The following is an 18,824-nucleotide window of genomic DNA, read 5'->3' as shown; positions in this document are numbered from 1 at the left end:
GGCTCCCGACAACACACTGATGTGATGTCTGCTTCTCTGAATACAGCATCAGCTATCCCATAATCCTCCTCGCCCCCGCAATCATAAATTCGGGTTCATTTTTCCCCCTCACCCCTGAATGACCCCTAAGAATCCCTGTAGACATTCCTCAGTTCAGATTTACAGTGAACACTCTGTGAACAGTCATTTCACTAAGCTTGTCAGTGTGGCATGTTTGCCTTCGACATTTATACTAGCTGAAGGCGAAAAGTGATATGAACAAAAAACCTATAATAAAAATATATGACAACACTAAAGATTTAATCAATAGCACTTGACCTGGTAAAAATCACATTGTGGCTATTTCACTAATCCCCAGGCAAATTGAATTGATGTAGTTCACTGTCGGACTGCTGAAATAATTCTTTGCATTAAACCAGCTTTGAATGAGGCAACACAGCTGTTTGATTGGATGGGCTCTGCTCTGTTCTTAATGAATGCATTGGTACCTTTTGGTACCTTTTGGCCACCATATATGGGTGCTGCTTAAAATAAATCCTACATAAATCAGAATAGACAATATGACTAAAACCTTTCAGTTCTATAACCCTGCCATCCAGGATGGTCATAAACATTTCTTCTTTCAATAGCTCAATGAAAGGCACTTACTGGAGCCTTAATAAGCACTGGTTCAATATAGATGAGCTAGTTTTTCCAGACACTGTCTGTGTAAACATTATAATGCTCTTCCAGGAACTGATTTAATCACAGCAACATACATTAATTAAAGTACAGTGTTATGGTGCTTGTTCAGGCCTGGACAAACTGCTCATATTTGCATGAAGACGCGATTAGAAGACAGTGTGAGAGCACAGCGTTGCTCTAATCTATAGCTAATGTTTACCCTGAGTAGCTGCCAGCTGACTAGGTGGGTGTTTTTGGAGCATTTTGTAACACTCAGTTTTGGCTTAAGTCTTTCCCTCGGAGGCACAAAATCATTTCCTCTCTTCTGTCACAACTAAAAACACTTGCCATGACATTTCCTCTTGGCATTCTCGACAGCCCAGCGAAAGCTCTAAACCCGAGCCACGTGTCTGTGGTTGTGAGAGCTCCTCTCGGCCTCTGGTGTGGCCTTGTGTTGTGTTGATCAGTATGGGTCCTGGGCCCTTGGCCTTAATCGACAGCATGATTGGACATTACTGTACTCCAGACAGCATGAGAGCCTGTTTTTCTGAGTGCTTTCTCCTCGTCATGCTGGAGGGGGGGGGGGGGGGCAGCTGGGGGGAGGGGGGGTGTAGTGTGTGTGTGGTTGGGGGGGTGGATGTGGAGCACAGAGCCGAATAATCCCTTCACCTCATCAATCGCCGTCACCCGGCAACAGAGTGGCGGCTGGCGATGTCGCCACGGCGGGATGAAACGAGGTGTTTAAGGAGGCGTGCGGGCGGGGGGGTGGGGGGGTGGGGTGACTGAATGTAAATGGCTGAGTGAATGGCTTAGATGAGAGCAGGTCTTGAGAGACACTTTGACATTTCAGATGAATCTTTTCCTACTGTGGAGAAAGGAGCCAGAGAAAACAGCAAGGACCTTCTCTTTCAACTTTGATCAGCGGTGAGCATTAACAATTCAATCTGAGCCAACGCTGCCAGTGAACGCTCATCTGGGTGCAATGAAACGCCTCTCTTTGGGGGCATATTCAGCATACCGGTTGGATTAATAAACAACGGTGATTTGCTACAAATACTTTTTTAGACGTACTATTGCAATACCTCTTTGGGCAGCCAAGAACGTTTCAAGGACATGGTTTGTGTCTGAGATCCTTTCTATAATGTAGACTTTTAGGATGAGGGCCAAACTCACTCTTCTCCCTCGGTCTCTCGCTCTCAAACATATGCTCCAACAAACTCCTTATCTCATTCCAACGTCATTAACATCTTGCCAAACATTTAGTCTTAAAATATAATAGGAACAGTGCTCACTTGCTGTTCTTTTACTATGCCGTTAGGATGCCAAGAAGACCTCATGAAACCTTCATGAAACATGAGGTCATGTGCTATAAAGCTACCCAAGCTCGGATGCAACTCCCTTTTGTTTACGTTTGTCATTTCATCCACCTTTCCTCTAACACATCGACTGGTGAGACCTGTTTACGGTCTCCTCTACTCCAGCTGGAGGAGGAGAGTGCAGCGTTTATAAGCCCAGTGTGTTTACTGACCGACAGCGGGGTCAGAGTGTGTCTTACATCCCGTAACTATGGCAATGCTCGAGTGAGGCGTCACAGTCTGAGGCTAAAGGGCCACCATCAGCAGTGAGGTGGAAATGGAGAGGAGAGAGAGAGGGTGGAGAGAGAGAGAGAGGGAGAGGGTGGAGAGAGAGAAGGAGAGAGAGAGAGAAAGGAAAGGGAGAGGGAAAGGAAGAGAGAGTAGGCAACAGTCAACCTGTAACCCCCTCATCAAAGCAAAGAAAATAAAGCTTCCTTGATATCAGAGACACAGATACACACAGATGTGCATGACTGCACACACACACACACACACACACACACACACACACACACACACACACACACACACACACACACACACACACACACACACACACACACACACACACACACACACACACACACACACACACACACACACACACACACACACCTTTAACCACAAGCTTAGCTGCTTCAGAACATCATGTTCGGTACAATGCCAATTCCTATTTGAGCAGCTGTATTCATGTGCATGATGGGCGGACGGATTTTAAGAAGAAAAATTGATTCAGTTGAGCTGCTTCTCTACAGTAGGTACCGATAGGAAAAAACAATGGGCCAGATGGGCCAGTCTATAGCATCTTACTGCAGCATGCACTCACTGCAGCCTGCTTACTCATAATCCAAATGTGTCACACATAAACCTGACTTACATGGAAACATGTAAAACATAGTTATAGTTATTAGCCGAGTTACACCCTTAAGTGAAACCCACCACGTCTTCCCTTGACACTAACCACACTCCTCACACATTACCCGTCACAGTCAGAAATGACATCGATTAAACATCATTGAGCATATGAAGAAAAATTATTTATAGAAATAATAAACAAATAGCTGCAAAGAGAAGAGGCCATTAGGACTTAATGACAGCTAATTAGCCACTCATTTGTAGCCATCAAACATCCAGTCCCATAAAGAGTGGTCTCTGAGCCCCACTGAAAGCTTTAGGGCAGTGATTATGAAGTAATGAGCTATACCCAACCTTGTTTACATGACTGAACTTGAAAGACGCCTCGCCACCAACCATTACAGCACAATGTATGCTAACAACCAGACTGCTGTGCGAACTGTGTGGAGCTGCAAGAGTAGCATTCATTAAGGTGTCTTTATTGGGGACAACAAAAAACAGGGATATGAGTAATCCTAATCTAATCAGCGGTTACAGCTGTGGTCTAATGGATAGCTGAGGGGACGTAACCTACACTTGGCACTGTGTGTGAGCACGTGGCATTGGCACATATTTGGGCCGATCACTGAGCAGCAACCGACTGCATTATTGTGGTAATGAGAGGTGGGTTATAGACAGAATACTGCAATCGATCACTTAACTCAAGTATCCTGTTTTGAATTGTGGATCACTGATCTAAGCTAAGGTTTCTGTTAACTTAAATGTACTGTTTTCAATAATGCACATGTTGCTACATGATATGAGCGTCAATCAACAGAAAGAGAAGTGAAATGAGATATTTTGATGCTCTGAATTCTAGGTTAGTGTTCTTCGGTTCTAAGATTGTGGGTTCCTCACCTCGTCTACGGTCCAGTGGGCGACGCGGCTGGCTTGCACACCTGCAACCCCGGGCAGTAGCTTACAGTGCTGCTCCCAGCACAGCGGCAGGTCCCGGCTGGGGTGCGCCGACATTGCAGACAGGAAGACCGACTGGTGGAGGGCCTGCTGAAGACTGTCCACATTACGCTCCCCTAGAGAGAGAGAGAGAGAGAGAGAGAGAGAGAGAGAGAGAGAGAGAGAGACAGACAGATACATTTTTTACATACAGAGGCGTTACTAACCCTTCAATTCCACCAGTTGCGTTTGCTTTGACATTTTCAGAAGCGTCCCAGTAACGACCTCTATGAAAAATGGAGTCGGTACGTGTTTGAAGCAACGCATATCATGGATACAGTTTCTGGGACACTCAAACGTGCCGCCGACACAACTGCTGGAAAAGGAGCATTAACTACAGTGTCAATTCTGTGGATGCAACGCAGACAGGGATTAAGCTACTCCTTTCATCACATCATTTTTAAAATAAAAAAGTAAAAGAATAAAAATATATAAGAAGTCAATTCAATAAGAATGCATTCAAAAAGGAAGGAAGAGGGAGAGAGACAAATGGAAAGAAGGAATTGTGAGAGAAATGGCAGATGAGTTGGAGAGATAGAGTGAAAGATAAAGAGATGAAAGAGCTGCTGAATGACAGATAAAGGAAACGAGAGCGAGAGAATGGGAGGATGGGAGCGGAGAAGGGAGAGAGACAAAAATATCAAATTCATTCAGCTGCATACACAAATATTGCATATTAGGCTTTGTCTTTATACACTAGAGCCCATAACCAAACACCATGTCCTGCTAGATAGGCCTGATATTAGCGCATTGCCCATCACAGAAAGCACATCACAAGGAAGACCATGGGTAGCCAAGAGGCTGAGAGTGCACAGAAGCAATACAGTACAATCAAGGGGTTCACTGTCACACACCCACACCCACACCCACACACCACACACACACACCTCCTATGAGTACAGCTGTGTGGAATACCAGGCTCTGCTAATTAAAAAAGGCTTGATAGACAGACAGTCATTCATGGCCATGCACTGCTGGGAGCTAAATGAGGAACTGGAGGGGCACGTTGGTTAGCTTCATAATAACACTAACTCCTTCCTCCCCTACACAGCCAGACACAGAGAGAAGATCAGAACCCCAGCACAAAAACCTCACACTGAGAGAATATTACGACCTCGACACAAAAACCTCACACTGAGAGAATATTACGACCTCGACACAAAAACCTCACACTGAGAGAATATTACGACCTCGACACAAAAACCTCACACTGAGAGAATATTACGACCTCAACACAAAAACCTCACACTGAGAGAATATTACGACCTCAACACAAAACCCCCAGACTGTATTAATCCCACTACACATAGCAGCCGAGAGCGGCTGAGTTAGCGGTGGAAAGCCTTTACTGTAGAAAGCCTGGCTAATACGGCAGCAGTGGGAGCAGCTAGCACCGCGGCTCTGGGTTAAACCCACAGGGATGGAGCAGGAAGGAACAAAGGGTGGGAAAAGTGAGGGAGAGGAAGAAAAGAAGGGAGGAGACGTGTGTGCTTAATGAAAAACAACAATCATTGTGTCAGTTCTCTTTGCAGGGATGGGGATTGAGATTGAGACTGGATTAACTGATAATGTATTTATTGGATTCATTGTTGATGAGCATCAGAGAGAGATGTCTTCGCGAAAACAGAAAGCAAAGCTTAACTGAGAGCCGAGATGAATGGCGGCAATTACAATTAGTTTTACAACGCGTCTCGTTAAACTTTGGGATTAAATGATCTCATGGGAGGCTTATGTAGGATGAGAAGGAAAAGTGCTGATTCACTGCACCTGACAGTCTGCAGATGACAAAACTCTTCTGCATACCTGTTTTAAAAAAATTAAAGAAAAATCTGTTTTGTTTTGTTCTTTCGAACAAATAATCAGAAATACTTTTTGAATACCAAAAATACAGATATTCCCTTGGATATTTCCTCCTATATCGAGGCATTTAGAAACCCTCACTGAAAGGGTTCCTTCTGCTTAAGCACAGTGACCACACGGGCCCTTAGTAAAGCTGAGCAGTGGAGCTCTGCGGTCCTCTGAGTGCTGGCTCTGCTGAATCCTCTCCGCAGCTCTCCCTGGCTCCATATTTGCCTCCACAAGCCCACAGGGTGGACGGGGGCGGGAGCGAGACGAGACGGGCAGGGCTGGGCAGCCACTGGAGAGAAAGGCTCTGCTCTACCCGTCACCACCGCCAGCCTGTGCCAACCTACCCACATGAGAGCCATGCTGGCCCCTTTCAATAGCCTTCACGCCAGACACGCTCACCGAGAACATGACATTATGCACGTGCTCAGAGAGAGAGAGGGCTGTGCATAAACGGAATGCCTGTTTTCCTCTCTCTTACACACACATACACACACACACATACACACACACACACATACACACAGTAATGTAGTCAGTGGGGAAAATGCCACTGACCTCTTCACAGGGGATTATCAGAGCATGAAGGCTCAGCTGATTTCACATGCAACGCGATCCTACCACAGAGCGCCTCGAGACGCTCAGATCTCCATCAAACAAAAATCCCATCCAGAGCAGTTGGATCTTGTAATGCCTTGGATGTGTGACTGGGTGAGTGTTGGTGTGTGTGTGTGTGTGTGTGTGTGTGTGTGCGTGTGTGTGTGTATTTCCATGCATCGTTTGCAACGCTCCTGGCATACAAAAAAGTGTTGCGTTGTTGTTTTGCTCCCCAGCTCTGTAAATCCTGGGTGGGAGTGTGTTGACGCTAATCAGAGATGTTCTAAATTATGCTAATCTGGCCCAGCATGCCAGGGCTCCCCAGCATGAGGCGGCTGCGCCCACAAAAGCAGCAGCATCTCAACTACAGCTGAGACAGGGTGGCGCACACACACACACACACACACACACACACACACACACACACACACTCTAACGAAGGTTCGCTCAGTGAAGTCACTTCCTGCTTACTGCAGCATTTCTAGAGAGAAAGGTAGAAACAGAGAGAGTTCCTTGAACACTGCCACCTCTCCTCTTCCATCCACGTTTCTCTTCATCTCTTTCCATCTTTACTCATCTTCCTTTTCCACTCCTCTACTGCCGAGCCTTCTCTGTCCATCTTTCTCTCCCTTGCTCCTCTCCTTACTCTAACTACCTATTTATGTCCGAAGTAGCTCATTGTATGGGGCAAAAACAACGTTTGAGGCCTTTTCCAAGATCATTAGTGTCGGTGCGTAAACACACACTACAGAGCAAACACCACCACATCACCTGTCACCTGTTTGAGACACCAGGTTTGACGGGCTTGTCACACTTCACCCAGAGAACTTCCAAAGAAGCACGGCACTAGACAAAGCCAACCTGCTCTCCCTCTTGCAGCTAGCACCAGTCAGAGGGACAGTCGGAGTGGATTTGTGCCATTCTTACAGCAGCCCAATTCCACAGGGAGCCTTTCACAAGCTTTTCTGCGGTTTTCTGGGTAACAACATCAGCAAACGTTACTATGGGTGAAGACTCTTATGGCCCAAAAGGAACTTCTGGCAGACTTCCACAAGCAATTAATAACAACACAGTCCCTCTAGCCAGTGTTTCTACACCCAAAGTAAATAACAAGTAAATCATGTTAGCTATTTAGTTCAGGCTATGTCTAGCCAGTATTATCTAGGGTTACTATTCAAAGAAAAGAACACACATCCTTCCGATGAAATATTCTACAGAAAAGTTGTTGTCAGAGGACTGAAAATTAGGTTGCATTTTTCATTTTCTTTCCCATAGCCTATTCCAGAAAAGCACGAGTCAATGGCACCAGCAAATGTTGTGTGTGAAATACCACGAAACATTATGAGTTCAGGTGGCCGTTATGAATCACGCCTCGTTACATTCTCGCTTGTAGTGATGGAGAGCAACTGATCAATCTGCCCACTTGTCTTCAGCCAAACGGAGCCAATGACAACATTAAGTGACAAATGACAACATGCAACTGCAGGCTGAGCGAGGAAACAGGTGGCCCCGTATGACAGCATGGAGTCAAGCCATCGCTGGTGCAGTCAAACGACCAAAACGGCCAACAGCAGATGTTCAATAAGGGTGTGTGTGCGTGTGTGTGTGTGTGTGTGTGTGTGTGTGCGCGCGTGTGTGTGCGTGTGTGTGTGAGGCGAGGATAAAACAATAAAAGAGAAAGAGAGATACTATAGATCAGAAGAAAACACATAGAGGAGGAAACATGGAGTGACTAAGAGAAAAAAAGAGAGACAGTTAGAGTGAGTAGCAAACTGAGAGAGAGAGACTGGGAGACAGATAGACATGGAGGAGACAGACAGAGAGGATTAGGGAGGGAGTGAGAGAGATAGAGAGAAAGAAAGAAAGAAAGAGAGAGAGAGAGAGAAGAGAGAGAGAATGAAAGAGAGAGAGAGGCTAAATGCTGTTCTCTTGTGTTGTGTCTCCCTGCTGGGGGCTGGCGGGGGGGCAGGCTCAGATATTGGCTGTGAGCAGAGCAGAATCTCAACCAGGCTGGAGTCTGGAGATGTGCCAACCCTCAGCCAGGACACACTGGCACAGGGAAATGGACTCTAGGCTTTTAAATTGATAGGTAAAGGGTAAAAGATGAGGTAAAAAGGTGAGTGTGATTTCACAGACACTTTTATCCAAAATTATAAAATATACTGTATATGCATATTGCATTTTTATAGTCTATATGAATGGAAATGTTTGTCTGTGTGTGTGTGTGTGTGTCTGTCTGTCTGTCTGTCTATGAGTACAAGTATGACCATGAGGACAATAGTAGGATAGTAGTATTATAGGGGTTTGAGGTGTACGGGTTGGGTGAAGCAGTGCTGTAAAGTGGTCGTGGTGTCTCTCCCAGAGAGACGGGAAAGGGGGCTTAGTTATGACGAAACCCAGAGAGAAGCGAAGAGCCACACTCAAAACACACACATACACACACACACACACGCTCTTGAGAGCACAGAGAGAGAAGTAGGCCACAAGTTCACATTCTCTCTCTCTCTCTTATTTCTGAAGAAAGAAAGACAGTGAAGAGCACACACAGAAAAAGAAAAGAGGAAAGAAGACACAAAGAGAGAGAACTAAGGAAAGACGAGGGAGAAAAACAGAGTAAAGGCCTATTCACACCAAGAAAGATAACGATAACTACAACTATAATGATAAAAGCGTTCACACTGAACAACGATAAACAAAGTCTCTCCTTGTGTTAATGAATGTGACGGTTAAAATTTGATGGGTTCTGACTATTAGCTTTTTATCATTCTAAAAATTGCTCTGAAAGTGATCCCCAACGATATCGTTCTTCATGTCGTTATCGCTATTGTTTATGTGTGAACGTTGTCATTCATAATAACGAGAACGATATTTGTTTATAGTTATCGTTCGTTGTTCGTTCAAACAAACACAAAGAGACCATTGCTCAGTAAAATACGCTCCAGAACATGTGGTGTGGCTGTAAGACACATGACAAAAGCGCCATCTCACCTATGGAAAGCCAGCTGTCCTCGTTTATAGTAGGAGTGCTTTGCAGTCTTTGTGACAAGACACACAGAGACAAAAGAAACCCTTTGAAACATTCAGGTACGCCCTGCAGGTGGGATGTGAGTGTTTTTCTAAGAACACAACAGCCAGTCACGAGGAAGGAATCCACCCTCTGCTCTTCGGCATTCTAGCTTCTGACTGACAAATAGAGCGTTTCTCACAACATCTACAACTTGCTCTCCTGCAGAAACACATACTACAGGTGCCATGTCAAATACATATGCCAGGACTAAATCTCAAAAAATACAAGCAAGTGGGAAAAAATCCCACAATCATTTGAGGTATGACAACACTGAATTCACACAAGCGATGTAGGCTATTCATTTAGCATTCATTCATGCAAAACCACTCAGTTATATGACGACGAACACATATGTAAGCAGAGAAAATCAATACGGCTTGACCCCTGCCCATGGTTAAATCTTGTATTAATCCTCCATTAAATTCTTGCCTTCAGCAGATTAGTTTTAATTAGTGATCTCCGATCCGATTCACTATAGCAATAACCCGGCCTGGTGCTGCAAACCCAAGCCTCAATTGGCCTTGTTGATTTTGTCACTGGCACTGTGCTGCTCCCTGAAATTAAGAGACATTTTCTGCAAAGCTACTAAATGCAACAAACTTAATGGATCATTAAAATGAATGACGGCGATTAATTACGCCTGGAGTCGTGGCGCAGGTCATGTGCGGACAGCTAAGGTGGGATGAGCGAATTCTCTCATGCCGTGAGCCATGGAAATAACTAGCGAGAAGGAAGACTGGAAAGGAGGGGGAAGAAAAACAGTGATGGACGTGGTGAGGGGGTGTGAGAGTAAATGAATGGCAGTGTGTGTGTGTGAGGGGGTGCGGAAGACGAGAGAAAAAGGTACCTGAGGGCTCTCTGGCATTAAATGTGTGTGCGCCTGTGTCGTGTGTGTGTGTGTGTGTGTGTGTGTGTGTGTGAGAGAGGAGGAGTGAGAGAGTGAGCAGGAGAATGGGAGAGTGCAAGAGAGTGAGCAGGAGAATGGGAGAGTGCAAGAGAGTGAGCAGGAGAATGGGAGAGTGCAAGAGAGTGAGCAGTCAAGGTAAAAGAAACAAAGACAGAGCACCATTAGACACAAAGGCAAGACACACACACACACACACACACACACACACACACACACACACACACACACACACACACAGAGAGAGTAGATTGCTGAGGTGTTGTTCACTCATCCAGCGGACTGTTGAAGCACGTTATCCACAGTGACACGTCCGCATTACACTTCCATGAGAGACACGCAGTCTACTTCCAACTCCCCTCTACATCACCCAACCACTGACTGTTCTGTGCTGTTCTCCTCATACAAAAAAATAATCGTGCAATAGATAGAAAAGCTGTGATAAAATACGAGTGATTTTAAATAACTTGATTTTTCATTTTTTAAACGGTGAAGTGACAAGTGAGTCCTTCTGTATTGTCTGTGAAGAAATGGAGTGTTTATTAGTATTCATTCTGAGCAAATGGTGACACGTCTGCATCTGAGTGTAGGTTCATGAATTTTAAACCATAAAGCTTCGGCTGACACGTCTGCCACGAGACACTTCAGTGTAGCAATACTACGTGACTCACATTATGCCAGCGGTGCGCTTACTGTCAACACACTTGCCACTTGAACCAACACATCAACTAGCTCTCTGCCACGGGAATAGCAGAAATCCACATCGGCTCAAAAGGTCCTCATTAAGAAGGCCAAGTGGCCGCATGTGCCTCGATATGCGGTCAGGTCACCCTGGACTCTATTCTCCACACTGTTTATTATTCCAGATTAATTAACAGGTGCCTAAACAGGCAGAGTGTCGGGCAGAAGCACATTCTTCTCTAGGGAAAAAGCCTAGAGTTAGCATAGCAGTCAGGGTCCATGCGCCATTTTGGTGCTTTAGAGCAAAACCTCTCCCACAAGTGAGGGGATGTGAACGGACACGGCTGAGCTGGACTGGAGGCCACCAAACGGACAGCAGGCGAGTGTGAGGGGAGCTATGTAAGACGGCTGTCTGCACGCCACAGTGGGAGACACAAACAGGCACCGGGGGAGGCATGAGTCACATGCCAGTGTGTGCGCGTGTGTGTGCGCGTGTGTGTGATTCCATTTGTGGATGGCTCTGTATGTAAGTGCATATGTATATGTGGACAATACATGCATGTGTGAGTGTGTGTGTGTGTCTGTGTGAGTGTGTGTGTCTCTGTGTGTGTGTGTGTGTCTCTTTGTGGGTATGTGTGTTTAGGTGTTGTGCAGGGGTTGGTCTGCTCACAGCTGAGGGACATGTGACAATGGACCACAAATGACCTCACTGGACGTAACTGGACATCACAGCCATCAATGGCCCCTTTTGTACCCATGATTATTTTCAGGCAGATGAACAAATGCAATTACAGGGTATACACCAATGCATCACTGTGTGCCCTGGAAAAACTGCACCATCACCATGGCAACAGTCACAATGTATCACCTGGGTAAGTACAGGCAGGGGAGATGGGGGTGGTGATGATGTTGGGCAATTCCCCCCCCCCCCCCCCTTCGCTCTTTTTGGCACAGCACTTTTGTAGCCCAGAGGGCACATAGGTGGATTCTGCCACAGTTTGAGCTACCATTACTCTGACACAGGCTATGAGTCAAAGTCTGAACAAGCTGGGGCTATTCAAGGTTAATCAATAAGAACGATCCATATCCCTCTGAAGAGCACAGTGCCTACAAAGGATGGGGAGAGGACAGATACCTACTCAGCCCTTGCAAATCACCTGAGCCTCTGCTTCAGAGACACTGGAATTACTCCGACATGCCAATCAAAGGTAACAAATGCAGGAGCACTGTGGACACACAAAAAATAGATCACTAATGCAAGACTGACCGTGAGCTTCAATTGGGCTTTCACACAACTCTGGCTAACCCCAAACAGAGGCGAACTGTTCCTGAACTTGAGTACACACACTCGCACAGACACACAGACACACACACACACGCACACAATGTAAACGCCAAACTGTGTGCGAAGGGTCTGTGCCAGCAGGTTTACTGGATGACTTCCGCCAGGGATTCATTTGCAGTGAAAGGCACATCTAGGACTGGGAAATGAAAAATGATGTCTCACGCCCTATCTCTGTGATGAAACATTTCTCTCTCACTCTCGCTCGCTCATCCCCTCATCTCTTCTCTTCCCCCCATCTCTCTCTGCTCAGCCCCTCCCTCCTTTCTTCCCTCCCTCGTCGCTTCTTCTTCTCTCTGCAGGCTTTCTTGACTGTGCTCTCGCCAGGTTCCCAGGGTGTGGAGCGCCAGAGAGAGAGAGAGAGAGAGAGAGAGAGAGAGAGAGAGAGAGAGAGAGAGAGAGAGAGAGAGAGAGAGAGAGAGAGAGAGAGAGAGAGAGAGAGAGAGAGAGAGAGAGAGAGACAGATGGAGAGAAGCAGACCAGCAGTGGGGCCTTGAGCCAGCTTGCTATGCAGCGCAAAAGAATGGGCACATCTCCTGGCGCGCCGCGTTCCCCCATCCAGCGCCACCCTCCGCTCTGCCAGGGGGCACCGCAGATAAAAAAACAGTACCAGACCCAACTCTTCCAGCTGAGCTCATGGCTTTCAAATGCGTGAAAAGCTTTTCATTTCCACCATCCAAACTGAACAATGTTGACAAGCCCATAACAGAAGAGAGAAAGAAAGTAAACAAGCAAGCAAGACGGTAAGAAAGAAAGACAAAAGAGACATATAGAGAGAAAGCAAAGAATGAAATAAATACATCCCACTTCCTGGATGTGTCTCCTACATAAATATAGGAAACATCAAATGCATACTGAAAGTACACTACATTATTCATATGCTCTAGCAGAGCAAAGTTAAGCCACAACAACAAACAAAAACACACAAGGCTCTTGGTCAGCTACTGTACTGCCTGGACTCTCTTGAGTCTCAGGCAGCCTCCTTCCACTCTCTCTCAGGGTGTAGAGATATGATCAGACAGAGCTGAGCAGCGCTGGTGACAAAGCAAACAGACAAAGATTCTCCTTCCTCAGTAACGGCCACTGCAGGAGCAGTCAACACACCGTGTCAAAAAAAACAAAATGGGCGCAGTGACATCAAATTAGGGTCCCAAAGCCCTTGCCCTGACTGCGGCGTTGGCTAATGACCTTCAGCGGTGGGCGGACGCTGCTTTTCTGCCTGGCAGGAAACACACACCGGAGTTTTGTTGAGTCTTTAAATACCGCGTCTATTTGTGCGAGTGGCTGTGATGAATGACTAAATTGGAGTTAGAGAGTGCACATCTCCGTATTGATTTGGACTGCCGAGCACTTGAGTATGTTTTGACAGGAGCATATCCTCATGTTGACCTTTAGAGACTTACATAAGCCATTTCTTACCATGACCATTCAGCCTCAATGTGCTTAATACACTACCGCACCGCTAGACACAGTGAGACATCCGCATCATGTCATTACTAATACAGGGTATAATAGATTCCAGAAAATATATAATCAATTCCAGATCATGAATGGCAGACTGCGACATGAAAGCAAAATACACAAAGGAAATAAACAACGAGAAAGAGAGAGAGAAAGAGAGAGAGAGAGAGAGAGAGAGAGAGAGAGAGAGAGAGAGAGAGAGAGAGACTTGAAGTTGCGTCAGGTGTGCGAGTGGCTTGGGGGACTCATTATGAAAGCTCCAGAGAGGCATCATGGAGGGAGGTGCTTCTTCTTCTTCTTCCCCACCACACGAGGAAGGAGCAAGAGAGGGATGATGCACTGCAGAACACAATTCATTATTCAGCCTGACAAACACAAAGTGACTCTGAGAAAAGGCGAGTGACATGAAAAAAAATAAAGAAAGAAAGAAAGAAAAAAAAAGAAAAAAAATAAAGAAAGAAAGAAAGAAAGAGGAAAAAAGAAAGAAAAAAAAAACAGAAAGGGAGTCTAAAGGGAGTCTAAAGGGAGATTATTTAGACAGATGAGAGTATTACCACATTCAAAGCACAAATGACTGTAGACTCAGTACACTCCATGTATTCTTTCATCTTTCAAAACACAACCCAATAGGTGTCACTGTGCGTATGACACCTAATGAATAAACTAACAGGGAACTTGAAGCATTTAGAACAAATCCATCTTTTACTCTAACCTTTCACTGAAACTACAGCGAAACTACATTCTCAAATCAAATCACCCTACAGTCAAGCGCTGTCACAAGGACATTAAGGGATTTAATTCACTAACCAGCTAATGAAGTCATACAGTAGGTTTATCACAGCAGCTGCCTATGACAGCATATGAGGGATTAAAGCCAATGTCCTTGTGTCATAAAATACAAAAGTACAAGGTGACAAACCCACCCCTAGTTTAATCTCAAAATTAGACGAAGTGAGGCAATGTTTGGCACTTCCTTGCGGTTAGGCCTACATTGTACACAATGATATCAACACATTGGCTTCCGGTTGCTCCATTACACATTCGCATACAGATCTAATAGCTCGAAGTAGTATAAAATATAAAAATCAATTAAATGAAATGTCGAAATGGAAAAACTGCCTTGCTATAATACACATCTTTGACACAATCATTGATAAACTTTGAAAGCAGAATAGGAATCATAATAGCACTTAAATGTCCGCATGGCAGCCTTTAAACTCAAACAATGACATGTGTCTGCAGAAGTTATTTTAGGACGGAGACAGTGAAGTCATAAAATAGAAGACACCATCACCAGTCAAAGAAGGCCGAACTGTATAGTTGAGATTGATGGGCTTGCTGACTAAGGAGCAGTCTGTCTACAAATCTAATCCATTCATGCATTAGGAAATTACATCCACTGATGACTTTATTTTCTGTTTTACTCTCATACTCTCACAGAGTTCACTTCAGGGCTCTGCTGCTAACAATATTTCAATAATATCAATAATGTACAGACATGGAGGAGACATGGAGGAGCATGTCTGGTTTGAATCCCGGACCCAGTGGCGCGGGTCTGTGTCCTTTTGAATAAAAGCGTTTGCTAAATACAAGTCACTTTACTTTTGTATTGTTGTAAAGTCACTTTACTTTACTTTACAAGAATACCTTCACACACGCCAAGCCTATTGTGCAAGACAGTGAAGGAAATAGTTAACAGTACACCCTCTTTGCAGGTATGTGATGCATAAAAATGCAACACTCAAGACAAACCAATCTCTCCATAACAAAGTCATCCAGCAAACACTAGTCATCAAATTCGCAACCTTAACTGTGAACACCTACTGTATGTCCATCTGCTGGACACAAAACAGTCGTATCTGCAGAGTGAGGCTTGCTCACACTGCAGTAGTGCAGCTAAAAACATGTGAGAGAGTGAAGACAATAGCCAGGTCTCCGTCTACGGTAGCCTACATTTATTGTCATTTCACATTTCCTCAAACATGGTAGGGTGTGTGCCTGGAGCAGGACTTCACTGAGGAAAATTAGCCAAGCTAATTAGCCTGTAGCTAGCATTTAACTCCATTTCCCCACAGGGTCATTCCTGCTCTGTTCTAAAAGGCAGCTATGAAAGAGAGAGCGAGAGAGAGAGGGAAAACACAACTCCACTTACATCAAGGTGGCTTTATCTCCAAGGTAGAGAGGAAGAGACAGAGACAGAGAGAGAGAAAAACAGAGTCTGGGTTTTTGCTAAGTGCACCGCCATGGATTAGCATAATATATTCTTACGGCTTCAGAAAGGTAGAGGTTCTTTTTTCAACTACAGAGGCTTTGAATCAAAGGAGGTGGGCAGCAGACTGAGCCAATCTGCCTCCATCTGTTATCGCGCCAGCTCAACTGGGGCCGGAGAGGGAAAAAATGTCCTCCAAATCGGTCCAAAAACTATTTGGATGAGGTTGGATTCTTCAGTTGTGCAGAATGATATCTGGTGGATTTTCAGCCAATGAGAGATTCAACTCTTCAGAAGGATTGCCAAAAAGTACACAGCTGTTCAGACTAAGCTTATGTCTTTATCAATATCACTAGAGGATTTAACTCTATAATTTACTGAGGAGACAGCAAAAATATTCAACTTTATCAGTATCTAAAATTCATGAGGCAGCTGTAGGCTATTAGAGGCAGAGAGAACCCCCCCACCCCCCCAACAACAAAAAAAACAAAACATTTTGCACCAAAACACAGACCCCAACTTGCCTGTACATAAGCAGGTCTTACCTCTAACAGACTCTAACATGCTCATCCACAACCATCTCCACCACCAAAAGAAACAAGCTTTGAACAGGGCACCCACAAACGTAATAATTTCCAACAAATATAATAAAAGTCATACAAATCTGTACTTTTTAAACATAATGATCCCATAAACAGTTGAAGAAGGCAACAGTTATTACATAAGTGGGATAATTTAACAATATATGAATCATATTCATATATACTGTAAATTGCAAACATAAACATATATGTAAATTAATTACACATTATAAATAAATACATAAATCATATTATTACATTTATGTTTGTGGGTGTTACACAAAACCATTAGAAAAGAAAATAGTGCACCGTGAAATGGGAGTTAGATTTAAAACATTATTTCCCTCAGGGCAACAACAATAACAAAAGAATTAGTGAGATTTGCTGCATCATTGGTTTGTCATGATTACCCAGGAAAAGCCCTGGAGTTCTGGAGAAGACCAAAAACTTTCCTGTCTGTTTCCCCTGTGCTCCAGGCTTAGTCTGGTAGTCCAGCTGTGAACTCGAGTCGAGCCAAAAATGATGCTCCATCACTGGTGCCTTGAAAGCTTATGACTGCCATCCATCATGTTGAAGGGCCTTTCTACCTTGGACACCATGCTTCCTGGACCATCATTCTCTCGGGGATAGGCCGAAATGAAAGCATACTAATCTGATCTGCTTTCACAAAGAGTGGTTTGGTTTCTTAGTAATAGAGCACATCTAGGTGGTGGCCTCTTGCTGCGGGCAGATAACATCTCTAAAGAAACACACACCATTTTCTTTTTCATTACACAGACTGATGCGGTCATCAAAGTGACGATCTGAGCGGCTTCAAAATAGTGAAAGGGAAAGAGGGAGGGAGAGAGATAGAGAGAAAGGGAGAGAGAGAGAAAGGGAGAGGGAGAGAGAGAGAGGGAGTGAGAGAGGGAGAGAGGGAGAGGGAGAGAGAGGGAGAGAAAGCGAGAGAGGGAGAGGGAGTGAGAGAGAGGGAGAGGGAGTGAGAGGGAGAGGGAGAGAGAGAGAGGGAGTGAGAGAGGGAGAGAGAGAGCGAGAGAGGGAGAGGGAGAGAGTGAGAGGGAGTGAGAGAGGGAGAGAGAGAGCAAGAGAGAGGGAGAGAGAGCGTCTTTGACTTTTAAAAACTACTGTAAATACATCAAGTCAAAATAAAGAGTTTCACATCAGTGATGTTTCCACAAGTTATAACCCATTATATATATTACACATCAAATACCCATCTCCCTTAACCATCACCAAAGCCCAAAGCTTCCTTAATACACCATACTCTTCAAAGGCAAGGATACTGTCCATTAACTTGTAAAAGGCATGCCCAACAATAACACACGCTTTTACCAAACTTGGAAACTACCAACCACATCTAAACCCTCCATCTTTGACCAAAATAAGACTTCAAAACAGCTAACTTTGCAAGCTCTGCCAGGAAATGAGCCAGTGTAGTGCTTTCACAGTGCAGAGGGTATGTGGCGATACAGACTTTAGAATCCATCCTTGTAAACAACCCACCCATGAGAACAAACAACGGCCACTGACAGAAACCGAGACAGAGTCTGTGCAGAGTGCCAATAAGGGCATTCCTAAGGAACTCCCCCATTCAACTCAGGCCTAGCCTCTACTGATTTACAGGCTACCAAACTGTGTGCCACCCTCCACGGTAGACCCCTGCATCTCTTAAGAGTGGTACTTTATTTAAAAAAAAAAAAAACCTGCACATCTGTACATTGTCTCCTGAAAGATAATTTATCCATATGGAACCCACACATGCTTTAAGCTGAATACCAGCTGGGAGAAAGAGAGAGAGAGTGAGAGAGAGAGAGAGAATAAAATTATATTCACCATTAAGAAAGTCAAGGAAAAGCTGTGGCTCATTATAAGAACATAATTAAGAATATCAAAATGATTGTCTTGCTACAGTGTGGTGAGTAAAAAACAGACAAAGAGAGACTGTGAGAGACTGAGGAAGACTGAGATGGAGGGAGGATGATAACTGCATTATGAGGAGCAAGCAAGATCTACTGCAGGGGTATGATGGATTAAGTGAAAAAAGAAAGCTCCATCATTTCTTTATATAGTGCCTGGGCTCTTACTGCAGTCTTGTAGCTGCCAACACCACACCGGCAGTTTGATGCATGGAAAAAGATAAATAGCTAATACACAGCAGATAGAAAGAAAGAGCAGGAGAGAGAGAAAGAAGGAAAGAAAGAAAGAAAGACAAAGACATTGAGAGAAAGAAAAAGAGTTAAGCAGGGAGAAACTGGGACAGGGAGAGCAATG

The 18,824-nt window shown here is 44.7% G+C and overlaps 1 protein-coding gene across 1 annotated transcript in view; it reads right to left on the bottom strand.

Moving 5' to 3' along the window:
- Positions 1 to 18,824, bottom strand: part of l3mbtl4 (L3MBTL histone methyl-lysine binding protein 4) — an 87,954-nt gene that overhangs the window by 6,723 nt on the left and 62,407 nt on the right. Inside the window, exon 18 of the mRNA XM_076291019.1 lies at positions 3,771 to 3,943. Within this exon, the coding sequence (XP_076147134.1) occupies positions 3,771 to 3,943 (173 nt within the window). The remainder of the gene's footprint in view (positions 1 to 3,770; positions 3,944 to 18,824) is intronic.

This window comes from Alosa pseudoharengus, unplaced genomic scaffold (assembly GCF_046254945.1).
Source record: "Alosa pseudoharengus isolate Yale_2024_CS ecotype anadromous, Long Island Sound unplaced genomic scaffold, YU_APseudo_1.1 YU_APseudo_1.1_scf_18, whole genome shotgun sequence".
NCBI classification, from domain to species: Eukaryota; Metazoa; Chordata; class Actinopteri; order Clupeiformes; family Clupeidae; genus Alosa; species Alosa pseudoharengus.
The sequence above is the reverse complement of the archived record's forward strand: the minus strand, read 5'-3'. Positions and strand labels throughout refer to the sequence as shown.